At 50.1% G+C, this 18,531-nt stretch overlaps 1 protein-coding gene across 4 annotated transcripts in view; it reads left to right on the forward strand.

Annotated features, from left to right (window-relative positions):
• Positions 1–8,585, forward strand: part of LOC310692378 (transmembrane protease serine 11G-like) — a 63,390-nt gene extending 54,805 nt beyond the window's left edge. For all 4 annotated transcript variants that reach the window (XM_083473301.1, XM_083473304.1, XM_083473302.1 and 1 more), the window contains 4 exons: positions 2,982–3,150; positions 4,068–4,333; positions 6,405–6,547; positions 8,139–8,585. In XM_083473301.1, coding sequence (XP_083329427.1) covers positions 2,982–3,150; positions 4,068–4,333; positions 6,405–6,547; positions 8,139–8,300 — 740 coding nt within the window. In that variant the 3' untranslated portion in view covers positions 8,301–8,585. The remainder of the gene's footprint in view (positions 1–2,981; positions 3,151–4,067; positions 4,334–6,404; positions 6,548–8,138) is intronic.
• The last annotated feature ends 9,946 nt before the right edge of the window (positions 8,586–18,531 follow it).

The following is an 18,531-nucleotide window of genomic DNA, read 5'->3' on the forward strand; positions in this document are numbered from 1 at the left end:
AGGCATTTGAGAATCAAGGTACCACTGTAGTTATACATGCTACTTTTGGAGTATTATCAGGCAAGAAGGACATCATTTGGCAACCATTGTGGGGGGCGGGGCGGCCTCTCCACACGCTATAAATGAGTTTGAGGGCATGTCTTCATGCTACAAATTCAAACCAATGTCATGCATGTTTACCTGTCCGAACCCTCAACCACAGAACTGTTACACAATCTGTAGGGTCCTCCTGTCCTGTTTTGTGGTTCTGCCCCACTGCCAAAGCCTCCTTTACCTGGGTAATAAGATGGTGCCCACAAAGCAGTATCGTGGCCGAGTCTGGGGTTGTGGTGCTCATCTCGCTTTACTGGCCGAGGGAGCCGGCATACAGCTTCCGGGTCATGTGGCCAGCATGACTAAGCTGCTTCTGGCGAACCAAAGCAGCGCATGGAAACACCGTTTCCCTTCCCGCCGGAGTGGTACCTATTTATCTACTTGCACTTTGGCGTGCTTTCGAACTGCTAGGTTGGCAGGAGCTGGGACCGAGGAACAGGAGCTCATCCCATTGTAGGGATTCAAACCACCAACCTTCTGATCGGCAAGTCCTAGGCTCCGTGGTTTAGCCCACAGTGCCACCCGCATCCCATATGGCTAAGTTCCATTAATTTCAATGGGTCTACTCTGTGTAAAACCTACTTGACTACCACCCCTGATCCTAAGCAGCTTTACTCAGAATTAAATCCCATTTAGTTCGTTGGGCCTTAACTTTGAGGTATGTGTAGGATTGCGGCTTTAAAAAGTGTTGGGTTCACCTAATTAATGATCCCTCCCTCCTTATCGCATGTTGTATGTGGGGTTGGATGTGTACAATCTGCATCAAGACTGGAGGTGAGGGAATAGCTTTGTCAAAGAGCTGGACGTGGTTTTTAGATAGCTGCTCATGGAAAACAGGGTTCTGATATTATTTCGAAATCATGTCCAATCAGGGGTGGGTGCTTACAACATCTCAAACCACTTTCAACTCTCCTCCGCTATAAAACACAGAGCTAAACACAGGTTTTAATAGAGCCAATTGGTCTTCAGCAGGTCTTCACCAACTAAATGTTATTTGTACTTTGAAAAACACACCAAAACTGGCTGCTTTCTTAATTTTGCAGTAAAGGCAGTCTCAGTATCCCATTCTGGACAATGCTCCCAAGTCACAATGAGGCCCCACATCTCTTCCTTTGCTAAATATTGCTCCCCTCCCCCCAAGGTGGTTTTTATTACAAATTACACCTTTGGGAGCAAAGTGCAGCCAGGAAAGGGGGTGAAGATGAGGCCAAAAACTATACCTGAAGGAGCGTCTCCACCCCCATCGTTCTGCCCGGACACTGAGGTCCAGCGCTGAGGGCCTTCTGGTGGTTCCCTCGCTGCGAGAAGCCAAGTTACAGGGAACCAGGCAGAGGGCCTTCTCGGTGGTGGCACCCGCCCTGTGGAATGCCCTCCCACCAGATGTCAAAGAGAACAACAACTACCAAACTTTTAGAAGACATCTGAAGGCAGCCCTGTTTAGGGAAGCTTTTAATGTTTAATAGGTTATTGTATTTTAGTGTTTTGTTGGAAGCTGCCCAGAGTGTGGCTGGGGAAACCCAGCCAGATGGGTGGGGTATTATAAATTATTATTATTATTATTATTATTATTATTATTATTATTATTATGATGACAAGGGCCCCCAATTTGGATCAGGTGCACATTCTGAAGCAGACCCCACCCCCACCCACCACAACTGCCTTTTCTTAGGCATTGCTGGCAGAATTACAGTGGTGCCCCGCAAGACGAATGCCTTGCAAGACGAAAAACCCGCTAGACGAAAGGGTTTTCCGTTTTTCGATGCGCTTCGCAAGACGAATTTCCCTATGGGGAAAAAGTCTTGCGATTTTTTTCGCTCCCCCCCTTTTTCTAAGCCGCTAATAGCCTTTTAGTCACTAAGCTGCTAAGCCTTTAATAGCCGCTAAGCCGCTAATAGGGTTGCTTCGCAAGACGAAAAAACTGCTAGACGAAGAGACTCGCGGAACGGATTAATTTCATCTTGTGAGGCACCACTGTATCTCTTTCACCTCCTAAAGGGCAAAAGGAGACAGTCTGGGGTGAGATCTCCTGGTGATCGGGGGGGCGGGTGCTGGATAATTTTTCTGACCCCCATCAGATTGCCATTCATTCCTCCCTGCCTCTAAAGTGAGTTTTGTAGAAATATTAAATGCAGGGCATGGGGATCAGGGTAATTTCTTTGCTTTATGTTATCTTTCTAAAACTAGAAGGCAAGTAGATTTCTAAGTTTAAAAAGCCACTCTACAGTGGTACCTCTAGTTACTGACTCGGTCCATTCTGGGGTGCCATTCACACCCCGGAAAGTCCGTAACTAGAGTGCTGCTTCTGCGCACATACACAGCACGATAGAGCGCTTCTGCACATGTGCGAAGTGCGCAGAACGCTTCTGCGCATGCACGCACGGTGAAACCCGGAAGTACAGTGGTACCTCTGGAAACAAACAGGATCTGTTCTGGAGCCCCGTTCGCATCCTGAAGCAAATAAAACCCGCCTCTGTGCATCTGTGCGTGCGCAGGTCGCGATTTGCCACTTTCTGCGCATGTGCGTGACATCATTTTGACCGTCTGCACATGCGCGAGCGGCAAAACCCAGAAGTAACGCATTCCGTTACTTCTGGGTCGCCACAGAGCGCACCCCGAAAATGCTCAACCTGAAGCAACTTCAACCCGAAGTATGACTATATACACTTCCAGGTTTGCCGTGTTTCCTGCTTGGCAGGGGGTTGGACTCGATGGCCCTTGTGGTCTCTTCCAACTCTATGATTCTATGTGTTCGCAAGCCGAAAAGACACAACATGAACCTAACGCAACACAAGGTATGACTGTACTTCTTCAAAATATGTAATGTTCAGATCATGACAAAAGTCTTGTTGTTGGGAATGAAACTGGGCTAAGAAGATGTTCTTTGGCAGGTTGCGGGACACGAGTGGAAAGATCTGTGGAGAGAATCTATGGAGGAAACATTGCTGTGGAAGGGGAGTGGCCGTGGCAAGCCAGTCTTCAGCTGAACGGCATCCATCGCTGTGGCGCAACACTGATCGGTGATATATGGCTTTTAACTGCAGCTCACTGCTTTAGAGGGTGAGAAGATCTCTCCCGCCCACCTCCCAGCCTTGCTAAAACTGTATCTAGGTTCTGCACCAACATTACATGAGTAATCAGAATCTTTAGTAAGCTATCACATCACGTGCAACCTCAACCCAGCTGTATATATGTTCAAAACATATGAAATTGATGCTTACCATATTTTTCCCTCCATAGGATGCACTTTTCCCCTCCGAAAATTAAGGGGAAATGTGTGTGTGTGTCCTATGGAGCGAATGCAGGCTCCTTGGCTTCAGCGATAGCAACGCAAAGCCTCCGAAGCACAGATGGAGCGCTCCCTCCACGCTCCGGAGGCTTCACATTGCTTTTGCTGAAGCCAGGAGAGCGAGAGGGGTCGGTGGGCACCGACCCCTCTCGCTCTCCAGGCTTCAGGGATAGCCACCTGAAGCCTGCGGAGCGCAGCGCAAGTTCCCACTGCGCTCCGCAGGTTTCGGGTTCCTTTCAGCAAAGAGGGAGAGCTGCGCAGCGTCCCTTCAGCGAAGCGGGAGGAGAAATGGAAGGGGCTCCATTTCTCCTGCCGCTTCGCTGAAGGGGCGCTGAGCAGAGAGGGGGAGATTTTTTTTTTCTTGTTCTCCCCCTCTAAAACAAGGTGCCTCCTATGGTCCGGTGCGTCCTATAGAGCGAAAAATACGGTAGTTATTTTGCCCCCGCTCATGGTTCTCCTCCCATCCTGGCTTTCTTTCTTCCAAGTTGGACTTATTTCTGGCCGGGGAGACCTCAGGGGGGAGAACTGTGGAGCCAAATCAGTAGAAAAGGGGAGAATTCTGCCCTATACAATCCCCTCTTTTGCCTTAATATTAACTTGTTGTTAAGAAAGGTTGGAGTGCAATAAAACTCTGTATGCATGTTGAGTAGAATGGATGATTATTCTACCGCTCTCAAATGTGTTTTAGAGTGAGGGATCTCCGTAGCTGGACAGCTAGTTTTGGGGCCCGCTTAAACCCTCCACTATTGAGAAGGAACCTTCGCCAGATCATCGTGCATGAGCAATATGCCGAGAGCGTCATGAGACATGAGTTTGACATTGCTGTCGTGCAGCTTGCGTACCCAATTCAGTTTACGGCAGCCGTGCACCGCATCTGTCTCCCAGAGGCGTCGTATATCTTTCCAGAAAACACCACCTGCTTCGTCACGGGATATGGTGCTCTGAGAGATGAAGGTCAGTAAACTATCTGTTCAGCTTAAACATAGACGTTGACTTTCAAGGTGCAGTCACTGTGGCAAGGCTGGTTCCAAGTCACAGAGTGACATTCCCCTGCTGGGCTCTCCCATAGCAGGTCCAATCCCAAACCACCAGTTAGAGAAGAAGAAGAAGAGTTTGGATTTGATATCCCGCTTTATCACTACCCGAAGGAGTCTCAAAGCGGCTAACATTCTCCTTTCCCTTCCTGCCCCACAACAAACATGCTGTGAGGTGAGTGAGGCTGAGAGACTTCAGAGAAGTGTGACTGGCCCAAGGTCACCCAGCAGCTGCATGTGGAGGAGCGGGGAATCGAACCCAGTTCACCAGATTACGAGACTACCGCTCTTAACCACTACACCACACTGGCTCACCAGCTGTTGCCTTGTCCCTGCCAAAGTCCTGCTTACAGGGTTCTCACAGTGGCAACTTTCAGATTTCGGTGGTGGGTCCCTGCTACCATGGAAGACGTGGCAGCAGCTTCTCACTTCTCTGGTGGGATTGGGAAGCAGGGGCAGATCTACTAGGAAACTAATGAAGCTTAAGCAGGGAATCAAACCTGGTTCACCAGATTACAAGTCCACTGCTCTTAACCACTACACCACACTGGCTCTCCAAAGAGAGTTATCCAAAGTTAGCTCCAAAGAGTTATCCAAAGAGAGCAAAGATATAAGCACAGGGAAGGTGTTGCTCCTGCCACTACAAGCAGTGGCATGGCATAGGGGTGTGGGGAACAGGACCTGCGTGGGCCCAAACCTTCGAGAGGACTCCCTCCCCCACTTTGTGGGAGTGGCTGCTACTCCTCAGAAGCACCTGATCCGAAGTTGGGTTTGGTGGACCATCCTGAGGTCAATGCCAATGCCAAGTGGTGCTGTGGTCTAAACCACTGAGCCTCTTGGGCTTGCCGATCAGAAGGTCGGCGGTTCAAATCCCCACAACGGAGTGAGCTCCCGTTGCTCGGTCCCTGCTCCTGCCAACCTAGCAGTTCGAAAGCACGCCAGTGCACTATGTGACACTATGATGTGAAACAGCTCTATTAAATTTTCAGATTTTAATGTATAGTCTACATAAAGGTTTACTCAATTCTTTTTTTTCTTTGCATTTTCAAAAAGAGGAACAGAGAGCATATTTAACCCCCCCTCCCCTGTCTCACTTACAACTTCATACCAAATACAGCATGTATGCAAATACCATATGACTTCCCTTCCACACTTTTCCTGGTTCCTTTTGCTTTTCTACTACTTTTCTGTAAGTGCTGTTTTTACATCAGTAGTAAGTTGAAGTAGTAAGGGACGCTGGTGGCGCTGTGGGTTAAACCACAGAGCCTCTTGGGCTTGCCGATCAGAAGGTCGGCGGTTCGAATCCCTGCAACGGGGTGAGCTCCCGTTGCTCGGTCCCTGCTCCTGCCAACCTAGCAGTTCGAAAGCACACCAGTGCAAGTAGATTATTAGGTACCCCACCAGTGGGGTCGTATGTGCTTGCAGGTGTCCATAATCTTGGGGTGCAAAAGGCACATAGGGGCACAGTTACCCCATTCAGGACCAGGGAGTCCTCCACACCAGCCCGCCCCCTGTTCCCCAAGAACAGTACTTCTGTCTTGTCAGGATTCAACCTCAATCCATTAGCCACCATCCATCCTCCAACCGCCTCCAGGCACTCGCACAGGACCTTCACTGCCTTCACTGGTTCTGTTTTGAAAGAGAGGTAGAGATTGAGTATCTGTATCAAGTCTGGCTGAACCAGAGGTTTCATATTGCCAATCCTAGAGGGTCACATTGCAAACTCCCTGTTTTGTTAGGGCTCCCAGGACGTACTGCCTAAGGAACTCAGACCATGAGATCCTTGCTTCAGATTTGGCATCTCTTAACAACTCCCTCACCTGCAATGGAGGTGAAGTGCTCAGAGTGCGTTGGTAGCAGTGCTTCTGTAACTGAGCGATGACTCTGTGGCCCTGTGTCGCATGGGGTGTGGGGTTACGTGGTGCTTCTATGTGTGTTACACCTCAGGCTTCCTACAAAATTTCACGCCACCCATATTATTTTGGAACTAGGTCCCAGCGTCGGTGAACTTCGCCAAACAGAAGTGAAAATCATAGGCAATGAGATTTGCAACAGATGGAACGTGTACAATGGCGCCATTTCGGCGGGGATGCTTTGTGCTGGGTACCTGGAAGGAGGAAGCGATGCCTGCCAAGTAAGTCCAATGGCTTAATAGTAGAGGGATGCAGGGAGAGAAATCCATGCAGCTTGCATTTTAATGCAACGTATCTAATTTGCAGCTCCAAAGCCAGCATGTGGCTCTAAACCAGGGGTTGGCAAACTATGGTCCACGGGCCAGATTCGGCCCAATTGCCCTACGGATCCAGCCCGCGGATGTTCTGTGGATCATCTATTCTGTTCGTTGATTTTTTCCCATTATTTTTTTTCGGCGGCGCCATTGGGGGGCGCCATTTTCCCCGTCCTCTCACACACCATGGTGCCTTCTCCCTCCTCCTGGCTTCTCCATGCCCTGCGTTGTGGAGGAAGGGGGCTGGGCTGAGCTGGCTGAGCGCCATTTTGTAACCAAACAATTAAACCCCTGTGTTGCAAACAATCATCAGGAATATCCAGGGCAACATGATCATCGGTAATATCCAAGGCACCCTCTCCCGGCTGGAGAGGTTGCGCGGGGCTATGGCAGAAGCCAAGACAGCGAGCGGGATGTGTCCTGCTCACTGTCTTGGCTTCTTTGCTCTTTGGGGCTGGGGGGGGGACCCGGGCTCCCTGGCAGCCCCGAGAAGCTTGCGGGAAGGCTGCGTGCCTTTCTGCTGCCCCCCGACCTGCTCTTTGGGGCCAGCGGTGGGGGAAAGCAGTGCTTCCCCCCACCGCCGGCCCCACAAGCTCGTGCCTTTCCGCTGCTCCCCGACCTGCTCTTTGGGGCTGGCGGTGGGCTTCCCCCCGCCAGCCCCCAAGAGCAGGTTGAAAGGAACCCGAAGTTGCCATCGGGTTGCCTTCACTGAAGCCTGGAGAGCGAGAGGGGTCGGTGTGCACTGACCCCTCTCGCTCTCCAGGCTTCCAAGGTAGCCGCCTGAAAGCAACTGAACACACCTTGAACAGCACCTTGTTTTAGAGGGGGAGAGCAAGGGGGGGTAAATTCTCCCCCTCTCTGCGCAGCGCCTCCTGCCACTTCACTGAAGGGGTGCTGGGCAGAGAGGGGGAGAATTTTTTTTCTCTTGTTCTCCCCCTCTAAAACAAGGTGTGTCCTATGGTCGGGTGTGTCCTATAGAGCGAAAAATACGGTACCCGCTGTTTCGTGGAATTCTTCTTCAGCACAGCAGATGGATACGGAAATGCTTCATAAACTGCAAATTAATTATTGAAATGATGACCTGCATATGCATGGTAACTTACAATAACTCAAATTATTATAAACTGTACGCATTGACTATAATGTCAATTCAGTATGAAATGAAAGCAAAAGTACATACCCCATCTATATGGTGAATGGAACTGTATAACATCAGTGGCTGTGGAGCAATGGTCCTAAGTTATATAACCACTGCTACTAAGGGCAGGCACAGGAGCCGCGGTTGGGAGAGCGCAGCGCCGACATTAGCAGCATAGGTAGGCAGGGGCTGGGGGAGAGAGAGAGAAGTCCCCTCCGCCACACGCGTGCGGTCCGGCCCTCCACAAGGTCTAGGGGACAGTGACCCGGCCCCCTCCCCAAAAAGTTTGCTGAGCCCTGCTCTAAACCCCAGTGCATCACATATTATGCATATCAAAAATGGTCTTTTTTCCTCTCCTAGGGCGACTCTGGTGGTCCTCTGGTTACTCCTGATTCTAGAGGAATATGGTACCTGGTCGGCATAGTGAGCTGGGGTGAAGAATGTGCAAAGCCAAACAAGCCTGGAGTCTACACGCGAGTAACTTACTATCGGGAATGGATTGCTGCCCGCACTGGGATATGAAGCTGCGAAGGAGAATTGGCAGGCAATGTCAGAGCCTGGAACCCCAAGACATTTGGACTATACATATATATATATACATATGATGCATATAGCTCCATTGTTTTGGTCCGTTCTGGTTTCAGAGCAGGCCTGGTGCCTCCGCCAGAGGCACCAACACAATTCCTTGCCAAATTACGCCATGCCCACCAGCCTCATTTTATTTCATGTTCTTGGTTTTGTTTTGTTTTTTGTTTTTTTTACAAGGAGAGCAATAGATTGAGGAATACAGTTGCAACCAGCAAGAAATGTTTTGTTTGTGGTTCTTTACGTCGCCAATCCGTGAAACAGTTGTACTGTTTTAATGCAACGGATCTCTTATTGCCTTATCTTTTTTGATAACCTGGCTGACAGTGCTTTTTTAAAGGGGTTCACATCCCGTTTTGCTCAAGGCAATGACTACGCATGGGGACTAGGAACTAGGATTTATTTCCTCCCTCTTTCAAGTCTAAATACCCCAGTCACAAATATCCCAGCCAGTATCTTGGGGGAGGCGGGTCGTTGTGCAAAAGGCTCCCTGTGTTCTCCTTAACTCAGGAATGGTGGAGAGGGGTGAGGCAGGAAGATCGAGAAAGCACAGAGAGCTCACTGTGGTATTCTGTTACCTTGAGTGTACCCTGATGAGGGGCCGTCTTTCCCATAGGACTTAGTGGCTCGTTGCGCCAGGGCGCCGGCCTCTCAGGGGTGCCCCAGCTTTGCCGGCGGCCTCCCCTTTCCCTGCACGCCACCAGCTGTGCCCCACCAACCATCTTTCCCTCCTACCCTCCTCGGCCCGCCCCCCCTTTGCAGGCGGGCGCATTGGCGCTGCTGCTGCTTGTGCTGCTCCCATAAACACTCTGTGGCAGCCGCACGGGCAGCAGTGGACAAGGAGCCGCTCCTCAACTCTGAGGCGGTGGCCGAGGACGGGCTGCCTCCTCTTCCTCCTCCCCCTCTGCCGTGGGAATCCCATCAGCCGCTGTTGTCGTTGTCTGAGGAAGTGGTGGGAGCGGCAGCGGTGGGAGCAGCTCCTGAGGGGCCTCCTCCACGCCACCAGTGCCCGCCGCCCCACCACCACCACTCCCCGGGGCACAGGCGGCGGTGTGGCAACTGCCTCCTGCTCCTCGGGCCCTTGGGCCGCTGGGCAGCAGCGAGAGCGCTGGCAGCAGGCTGTCGTCAGGCAGCGGAGGAGGAGGCACCAGTGGCGTAGCGTGGTGGGTGCAGGGGGGGCCGGCCGCACCGGGCGCAACATCGGGGGGGGGCGCGCTCGCACTCGCAGCTCTCTGCCCCTACCTGGCTCACTCACTCTCTCTCACTGCAGTGCTGGCTGGGTTGCCGCCCACTGTGGAGGGGGTGGGTGCCAGGCGTGCAATGCGGAGAGAGAACGAGGGACTATCTGGGGGAGGGACAGTGCAGCGGCCGCCCAGCGCAGCGCTGAGCGCGGGAGAGAACCACACCAGACCAGACCAGGCAGCAGCAAGAAGAAGCTGGCAGCGACGGCAGGTTAGGGGTTAGGGAGCGCAAATTACTTGCCTTGCCCCGGGTGCTGACAACCCACGCTACGCCGCTGGGAGGCACCCTGGAGCCCCGCAAGCGAGCGCGGGGTTCTGGCGGTCTGGCCAGCTGCGCTGCGTCCACCACATTGACAGTGTCTTCTGTGGGCGGCGGCTCCCGGGGCTAGGGGGTGGTCCGCGAGTTGGGCCCCGAGTTCTAAATTCTGAGAAAGGGAGGGGGTGCCGGAGGGATCTTTGCACCAGGGTGCCGGATATGCTTAAGATGGCCCTGCTCTGATGTCAAGTTTCCCCTCAGATCCATTGTCCTGACACCCAAGAGCGTAACGAAAGGTTCTATGAGCGCATTGTATTTCACAATGTGTGGTGCGCCTGCAAGCATCAAACCAGCATCGTGTTTTTGCTCTGCTTCCTGTGCACCTGAGGGGGCTTGGTGGACTTCTCGCTGCCATCATCAGGGTCTTGAGAAGGTGCCCCATAGAGGGCTCGCAGCATTAACATCCCAAGAGGGACTTGCTTGCATGGCGAGTTCCTGGCCCCCCCCCCCCCCGTGGAAATAATGACACATGACACAATTATTAAGGTTAATAGGCTAAATAAGGCCAGAACTTTTTTGGTTACAGGTGAAGAGCGGTATTGGCTTAGGCATTGGTCCTAACTGACTATATCTTACTCCAGCCTGTCTGCTTGAAGTCCAGGAAGGGTTAACCACCAGGAGGGGGAGTCCTGCTGATGCAAATCAACTAGGAACTCCCCCGGGGTCACCGATAGGGGGCTTGCCTTAGGCCCTTACCTCCCTAGGCTTTGGACAGGGCCACACCCCCCGAAATCCTTTATCGGACTACCCTTCAATATGTAGGGCAGGTGATGGCGCTACCTCCCCTCTTCCATCTACAGAACAATACCAATGCCTAACCACCAATACCAAGAAAGTTGTGACGATTTGCTATGAGGTAGGCGAAAACCAAGTGCCTGGTGCCAATTTGCCAAGTGGAAAAATTCCTACCAGGCCCCTTGACGGTGACCAACCAAGGTCCATAGCAAGGTCAAGGAACAAAAACCTTATAGGGCGGGACGGTGGGAAAAGCAGGAACAGCTGGCATGCGGGAAAAGAGGGAGATCCCTGGCCGCGCCTGCATTAAACAGGGCAGGCCATGCCCCCAGAGCCAGCTGATTGGCTGGCCAAGGAATGACGCAGCCAGGGATTCCCCCAATGGTGTGGGGGCTGGGCTCCAGCTCGCACACGTGGTGGGAGCGTGTAGCCTGCAACCCCACCTCCTCTGCAGGGCGGAAGTGGCTTTCTCCAATAGCTACAGCCTTGGATTCCAGCAAAAATCAGGCATGGTTCTGCCGCCTTGCTTCCAGCTCACAAAACTCACACTCCCCACTCTGGCCTTTGTCTTTCTAATTACCAGAGAGTTGGTGGAGGCCCCCACCCCCATTTTCTGTCTGGCACACAGCCACTTCCTTTGTTACCTGACTGGTCCATAATTTAGAGAGCCATTCCCTCACCAGGAAGCTAGCCTGGCTTTTCCAGGAATTGAATCAGTGCTGAATCCAGGAATTCGAAGCGGGCTCAGGCATACAGCCTACTGCCCCCAAACTCATAACACTAATATTTCCTACTATGCATTTCAAAGTATTTTTCTTACGGACCAGCATGGCTGCCTTTGTTGTTTCGTTAGCCAATGTTTATCTGCATTTTAATTCATCTCTTCAGCAATAGCAATAGCAACTGTAATGGGTATGAGTTACTCGTGCGTAAACTGGTGCCTTTCTCGGTTAATTTGCCTTGTTAAACCTTTCTGACTGCACAGCCCCTTCTCATCGTGGCTGCCTCAGTCACTGGCAGAATCCGTCAGTGGGCGTTTCTTGAACCTCTTCCAACATAAAAGTTGTTTGACACCCAGTCTCCTCCTCCTCTCACTGCGCGGGAGTCTTCTGCGCAGGGAAGGCGTGGGCAGCGGAGGACCTGGGCTCTCCTCACTGACGTCCAGTGAAGAGTCCTGGAGCCCTCTCTCCAATTCCCCCGTCTGCCCCCCTTTATCCCTGGTGTTGCGCTGATTGGCTTCCCCCTCTACTGAGCTGTTTCTCCCCCTGCTGCTGGGTCCTTCGCCAGCATCATCTGGGAGCCTCCCTTCGCCTCTCGCTCCGATGTCAGTTCCCTGACAGCAACGACTGCAGTGTTCACATAAATAGGAGAGCACCTGGCTTAAAGGTAAATGTAAGCCTTGTATTCCCATTCTAACTTCCTTCAATGGGCAGTCTTTTGCTGGGAGTATACCTGAGACCTAAGTTGTTTGCTTGCCACCTCCTCTGCAAATCTGATGCAAGATTCAAGTCGCATGTTGAGATCCTTGTGTGATGCAACAGAATTAAGGTGGGAGCAGCCAAGCTTAACTCATTTTTATTTTTTTTAATAGCTCGTCCATGGTGTGCTTTCCTTCCCACCTCCTTGAGCCAACAGTGTGACGCGGCAGCTAAAAAAGCCAATGCAATTCTGGGCTGCATCAATAGGAGTATAGCATCTAGATCAAGGGAAGTAATAGTGCCACTGTATTCTGCTCTGGTCAGACCTCACCTGGAGTACTGTGTCCAGTTCTGGGCACCACAATTCAAGAAGGACACTGACAAACTGGAACGTGTCCAGAGGAGGGCAACCAAAATGGTCAAAGGCCTGGAAACGATGCCTTATGAGGAACGGCTAAGGGAGCTGGGCATGTTTAGCCTGGAGAAGAGGAGGTTAAGGGGTGATATGATAGCCATGTTCAAATATATAAAAGGATGTCACATAGAGGAGGGAGAAAGGTTGTTTTCTGCTGCTCCAGAGAAGCAGACACGGAGCAATGGATTCAAACTACAAGAAAGAAGATTCCACCTAAACATTAGGAAGAACTTCCTGACAGTAAGAGCTGTTCAACAGTGGAATTTGCTGCCACGGAGTGTGGTGGAGTCTCCTACTTTGGAGGTCTTTATGCAGAGGCTTGACATCCATATGTCAGGAGTGCTCTGATGGTGTTTCCTGCTTGGCAGGGGGTTGGACTCGATGGCCTTTGTGGTCTCTTCCAACTCTATGATTCTATGATCCTTTAAACTATGCCTTGTGTTTGGAAAATGCAACAAATGTCATTTGCCAGCAAGCGAGAATATAATAGTCTGCGGTTAAAGAGTAAGAATTAATCAATAAGGCTGCCCTGCTGGCTAATTGATCGTTGGGATAGCTCAGTTGGTAGAGCATGGGACTCAATCTCAGGGTTGTGGGTCTGGGCCCCACATTGGGCAAAAGATTCCTACATTGCAGGGGGGTATAATCTTCAACACCTCCCTTTCCATAGATTGCAGCTATAACAAAGGTGGCATTTTTTCATCTCCGCCAAACTAAGCAGCTGGCTCCTTACCTCTCTCGCCCTGACCTAGCCACTGTGATCCATGCGACGATCACCTCCAGACTCGATTATTGTAACTCACTCTAAGTGGGGCTGCCCTTGAGACTGACCCAGAAACTCCAGCGGGCGCAGAATGCCGCAGCGAGACTCCTTACGGGGTCTTCGTTGCAAGATCACATTCATCCGGTGCTATACCAGCTGCACTGGCTCCCGGTGGAGTACAGGATCAGGTTTAAGGTGCTGGTTTTAACCTTTAAAGCCCTATACGGCCTAGGACCCTTGTACCTGCGGGACCGCCTCTCCTGGTATGTCCCACAGAGGACCTTACGGTCTTCAAACAAAAACATCTTGGAGGTCCTGGGCCACAGAGAGGTTAGGCTGGCCTCAACCACAGCCAGGGCTTTTTCAGCTGTGGCCCCGATCTGGTGGAACACTCTGTCACAAGAGACCAGGGCCCTGCGGGACTTGACATCTTTCTGCAGGGCCTGCAAGACAGAGCTGTTCCACCAGGCCTGTGGCCAAGGCACAGTCTGACCCCCTCCTTTGGCAATCCTCAGAGAACTCTAGCCCAATGGTTGCCATTAATCTAATTTGAACTGATTTTAGAATGTTGTATCATTTTACTGTTGTTAGCCCCTCTGAACCCGGCTTCAGCTGGGGAGGGCGGGGTATCAATAAATTATTATTATTATTATTATTATTATTATTATTATTATTAATGACCCCCTTCCATCTCTACAATACTATGATTCTATCAATGCAGACATCTGACCCAAACCATCCCAAACTGCAGCATTATTCCTTCATCCCCCTAGTCTCTCCTCACACCTGACAGCTCATCATCCTTCATGGCCTGGATTACCACAAGAGGACCTGCTCCGTGAATGATTTTGCTTGTCAGATATGGATGGATGACACAGCCTTGTGCTGCTTGCGGACTCCTGCAGGGGTTCTCCTGTAGTGGAAATGAAGGAAAAACAGATCTCAAAGAATAACTTTACGTGGTAGACCAAAAGCAGCTTTGAATGCCTCTGGAGTATTGTGTACATGTTTACTTCTTGAGTCTATAGAATCATAGGTTTGCTGTCTCCAGCTATAAATTACCCACCGCAGACTCAAATAAAGTATCGGGACCTGCTGTTCCGCTGCATTTTTTTAGTTTATTCTGTAGGAATAAGAGACTGGCACATCAGTGTTGGGCTCACCCTTATCCATCTTTCAGCCCAGCTAGGCTGATTACTGGTCAAACTATGCATGAACAAGTGTCCAGGCCAGCAGATTCTTCCCTACACATGCCAACACCCATTGCAGTGACAATCCACAAGAGGGCACTGCTATACAGTTGCAGCTATAACGTTTTAAGTGTGTTTCAAGTGCATTATACAAAGGTGACACTAGATGGCGCTGATGAGCTAATGGCAAATTCCTTTTTTTTATAAACGTTTTTAACAGAAGCATTTTCACAGCGTTTTCTTAAATATCCGTTTAGATCCATTCCCAGTCTTTCAGAACGACACAGTAAGCCCAGTAGCCAGGAACGTAACTCATCCCTCTGGTTATTGCCAGTTCCTGGAGGGGAGTGGCTAGCAGGCAGGAGAATTATTCACGCTTGTGCTATGCCAAAACCTTCTCCTGCACTTGAAAGGAAAACAAAAACTATTCTCAGTCAATTAGTGAGAAAAGAAATATTGTTTGAAAATTATCAAAAGGGAGAGAGATTTCAGTGAAATTCTCACAGGTTTTGGGTGCACACACCTGGCTTTTGAGATCGCCAAGGGGTGCATGTGAGAATATTTTCTTTCATCGTCTCCCTGGTGGTCTGCACTCTACAGCCTTCCCAGGTGCCTGCACTTCCCAGGGAAATAATAATAATAATAATAATAATAATAATAATAATAATAATAATAATAATTATTTATTATTTATACCCCACCCATCTGGCTGGGTTTCCCCAGCCACTCTGGGAGGCTTCCAAACAAATATTTAAATACAGTAATGCATCAAACATTAAAAGCTTCCCTAAACAGGGCTGCCTTCAGATGTCTTCTAAAAGTTTGGTAGTTGTTGTTCTCTTTGACATCTAGTGGGAGGGTGTTCCACAGGGCGGGTGCCACTACCGAGAAGGCCCTCTGCCTAGTTTCCTGTAACTTCGCTTCTCGCAGTGAGGGAACCACCAGAAGGCCCTCGGCGCTGGACCTCAGTGTTCGAGCAGAACGATGGGGGTGAAGACGCTCCTTCAGATATACTGGACCGAGGCCATTTAGGGCTTTAAAGGTCAGCACCAACACTTTGAATTGTGCTCGGAAACGTAGTGGGAGCCAATGTAGGTCTTTCAAGACTGGTGTTATGTAGTCTCGGCAGCCGCCCCCAGTCAGGCTGCTGCATTCTGAATTAGTTGTCATTTCCGGGTCACCTTCAAAGGTAGCCCCACATAGTAGTCTAAGTGGGAGATAACCAGATCATGCACTACTCTGGCGAGACAGTACACAGGCAGATAGGGTCTCAGCCTGCGTACCAGATGGAGCTGATAAACAGCTGCCCTGGACACAGAATTGACCTGCGCCTCCATGGACAGCTGTGAGTCCAAAATGACTCCCAGGCTGCGCACCTGGTCCTTCAGGGGCACAGTTACCCCATTCAGGACCAGGGAGTCCTCCATACCCGCCCGCCTCCTGTCCCCCCAAAACAGTACTTCTCTCTTGTCAGGATTCAACCGCAATCTGTTAGCCAGAAAGACAGAATAAGATAACTCCTCCCCGAAGGTTCTTCCAGATCAGGAAGCCTAGACAGCCAGGGAGGCTGCAGACATGTTTGCTGGTGTCACGGACTCGTTGGACGCAGAAGAGCGGTGGAAGGCACCGGATAGGGACCCACCAAGGGAAAAAAGCTCAGAGCCTGAGGAGTGGTAGAGGGGTGACGATGAGTGGTCAGACGGAGAAACAGGAGAAGACTGGGAGGAGGAGATGTTGGTGCCTGAAGAGGTAACAGGGTTTAGTGTGCTGGGAGAGTCTGTGGCAGAGAGAAGTTCAGAATCAGAGGCAGGAGCTGAAGCAGCAGAGGAGGGAGGCCAAGAGGCAGAGATGAGGCAGGCGGCTGAAAAGTAATCGGTGTCTCCCTCTCTTGCTGCGACAAGCTCCCCTCTCCCCTTCTCCCCCAGAATCTGAAAAGACATGAAAAGAGTGGAGGGGAGGTTGAGTGCATGCAGGCACAGTTTCTGGTTGCATGTTGCGGATGTGGGTGGCGCTGTGGTCTAAACCAAAGAGCCTAGGGCTTGCCGACCAGAAGGTTGGCGGTTCGAATCCCCGCGATGGGGTGAGCTCCCGTTGCTCGGTCCCTGCTCCTGCCAACCTAGCAGTTTGAAAGCACGTCAAAGTGCAAGTAGATAAATAGGTACCGCTCCGGCGGGAAGGTAAATGGCGTTTCCGTGCCCTGCTCTGGTTCGCCAGAAGCAGCTTAGTCATGCTGGCCACATGACCCGGAAGCTGTACACCAGCTCCGTCGGCCAATAAAGCAAGATGAGCGCCGCAACTCCAGAGTCGGCCATGACTGGACCTAACAGGGGTACCTTCACCTTTACTTTTACTCATGTTGTTGAATGAGGTTGCATTTCCCACAATTATCTCTGCCTTTGTTATCTACACCTTTGTGGCTTCCTATCAGCCTAATCAAATACTGCCTTGGCTGTTGCTGCCTATAATGCAAGATAGGATAGGAATTACCTACCATTGCGGTGCAAAATTAGGTCTTGCAGAAATCCGGGTTCTGGCATCCAGTATTTTAGCGGGGGGGGGGGGTTAACGTAACTTTAACACAAAGGTAGATGCACTTTCTTTGTCACCAGTGCTAATTATGGAAATAGAAACACAATCCCGGCTGTTTTTCAGGAGCAGGAACCTTTTTAAAATAACTTTTATAAACATCAAGGCGAACTTTTGGTTATATACAAATTTCATAAACGTTAGCAACAGCAACTTGCCGGAAAGCTCGGGCATTTATACAGTGGTGCCCCGCAAGACGAATGCCTCGGAGGACGGAAAACTCGCTAGACGAAAGAGTTTTCCGTTTTGGAGGTGCTTAGCAAAACAAATCTCCTATGGGCTTGCTTCGCAAGACGAAAATGTCTTGCGAGTTCCTGCAGGTTTTTTTTCCTTTCCCCCCCTTTTTCTAAGCCGCCAAGCCGCTTATCAGCTGATCCGATAAGCCGATAAGCCGCTAAAAGCCGCTAATAGCGCTAATCCTCTAATCCGCAAGACGAAAAAACCGCTAGACGAAGAGAAACACAGAACGGATTATTTTCGTCTTGCGAGGCACCATTGTACTCTGCAACAATTAAGACAGGCATCCCCAACCTTTGGCCCTCCAGATGTCCCATCATCCCTCACCACTGGTCCTGTTAGCTAGGGATCATGGGAGTTGTAGGCCAAACATCTGGAGGGCCGCAGGTTGGGGATGCCTGAGTTAAGATGTCTATCCCTCCTAATCAGGGCTGGATTTAGGTTTGATGAGACCCTAAGCTACTGAAGGTAATGGGGCCCTTTATATGTCCAGCTGTCCTTTGTCAACAACAAATTGCCACTGTTTTTTGTGTTGAATATATACTATATGGTCATTTATGGACCTAACTTATGGAACTGAAGCCATTTGCACATAACAAAATATGTATTTTATCAAAGTAACTGTTGAACTGAAATACAATTAGGAAGAAATATATTAATAGTGAAATAATTATTAAGCTGTAACTTAAAATGTTTTTTTTATTTATCACAAACTTAATAATGCAAACACTTTGACATTTGGCAATAACAAAAGTGCCTTTAGAAACACAATTTACAAAGTCTCAGAATTTTTTTGGGGGGGGGCCCCAAGAGAGTGGGGCCCTAAACTATAGCTTGTTTAGCTTATACGTAAATCCGGCGCTGCTCCTAATCCATTACATTTGATTGGGAGATTATCTTATTGGCATCAAGAAGGCATCAGAATGGCTAAGAATTGTTTAATTCACTGTTTAATTCATTGTTTAATACACTGTCGATAGAAAAAGGATCTGAGAATGACTGGCCATCTGCCAATGATATTACAGACCCTGGATGGACCAAATGGTGATCTCTGGAGTCGCTTCTAACTATAAATTCTGGCTCCAGGCCAGGATGCTGCCAATCAGCTTGGCACTTAGTAAGGCTGCTATAGAACTTTACTGCCATCAAGTGGTAGCAGCCCATTGAAAAACACCTCGCCTATCCCTTCTAGATATGATAAGGAAGTGGCATGGAGGGACTAGACACAGATTTCACAATGAGATCCACAACATTCTTTACTAGAGGT

The sequence above is a fragment of the Podarcis liolepis genome (genome assembly GCF_965112155.1).
Source record: "Podarcis liolepis genome assembly, chromosome: 13".
In the NCBI taxonomy this organism is placed as follows: domain Eukaryota; kingdom Metazoa; phylum Chordata; class Lepidosauria; order Squamata; family Lacertidae; genus Podarcis; species Podarcis liolepis.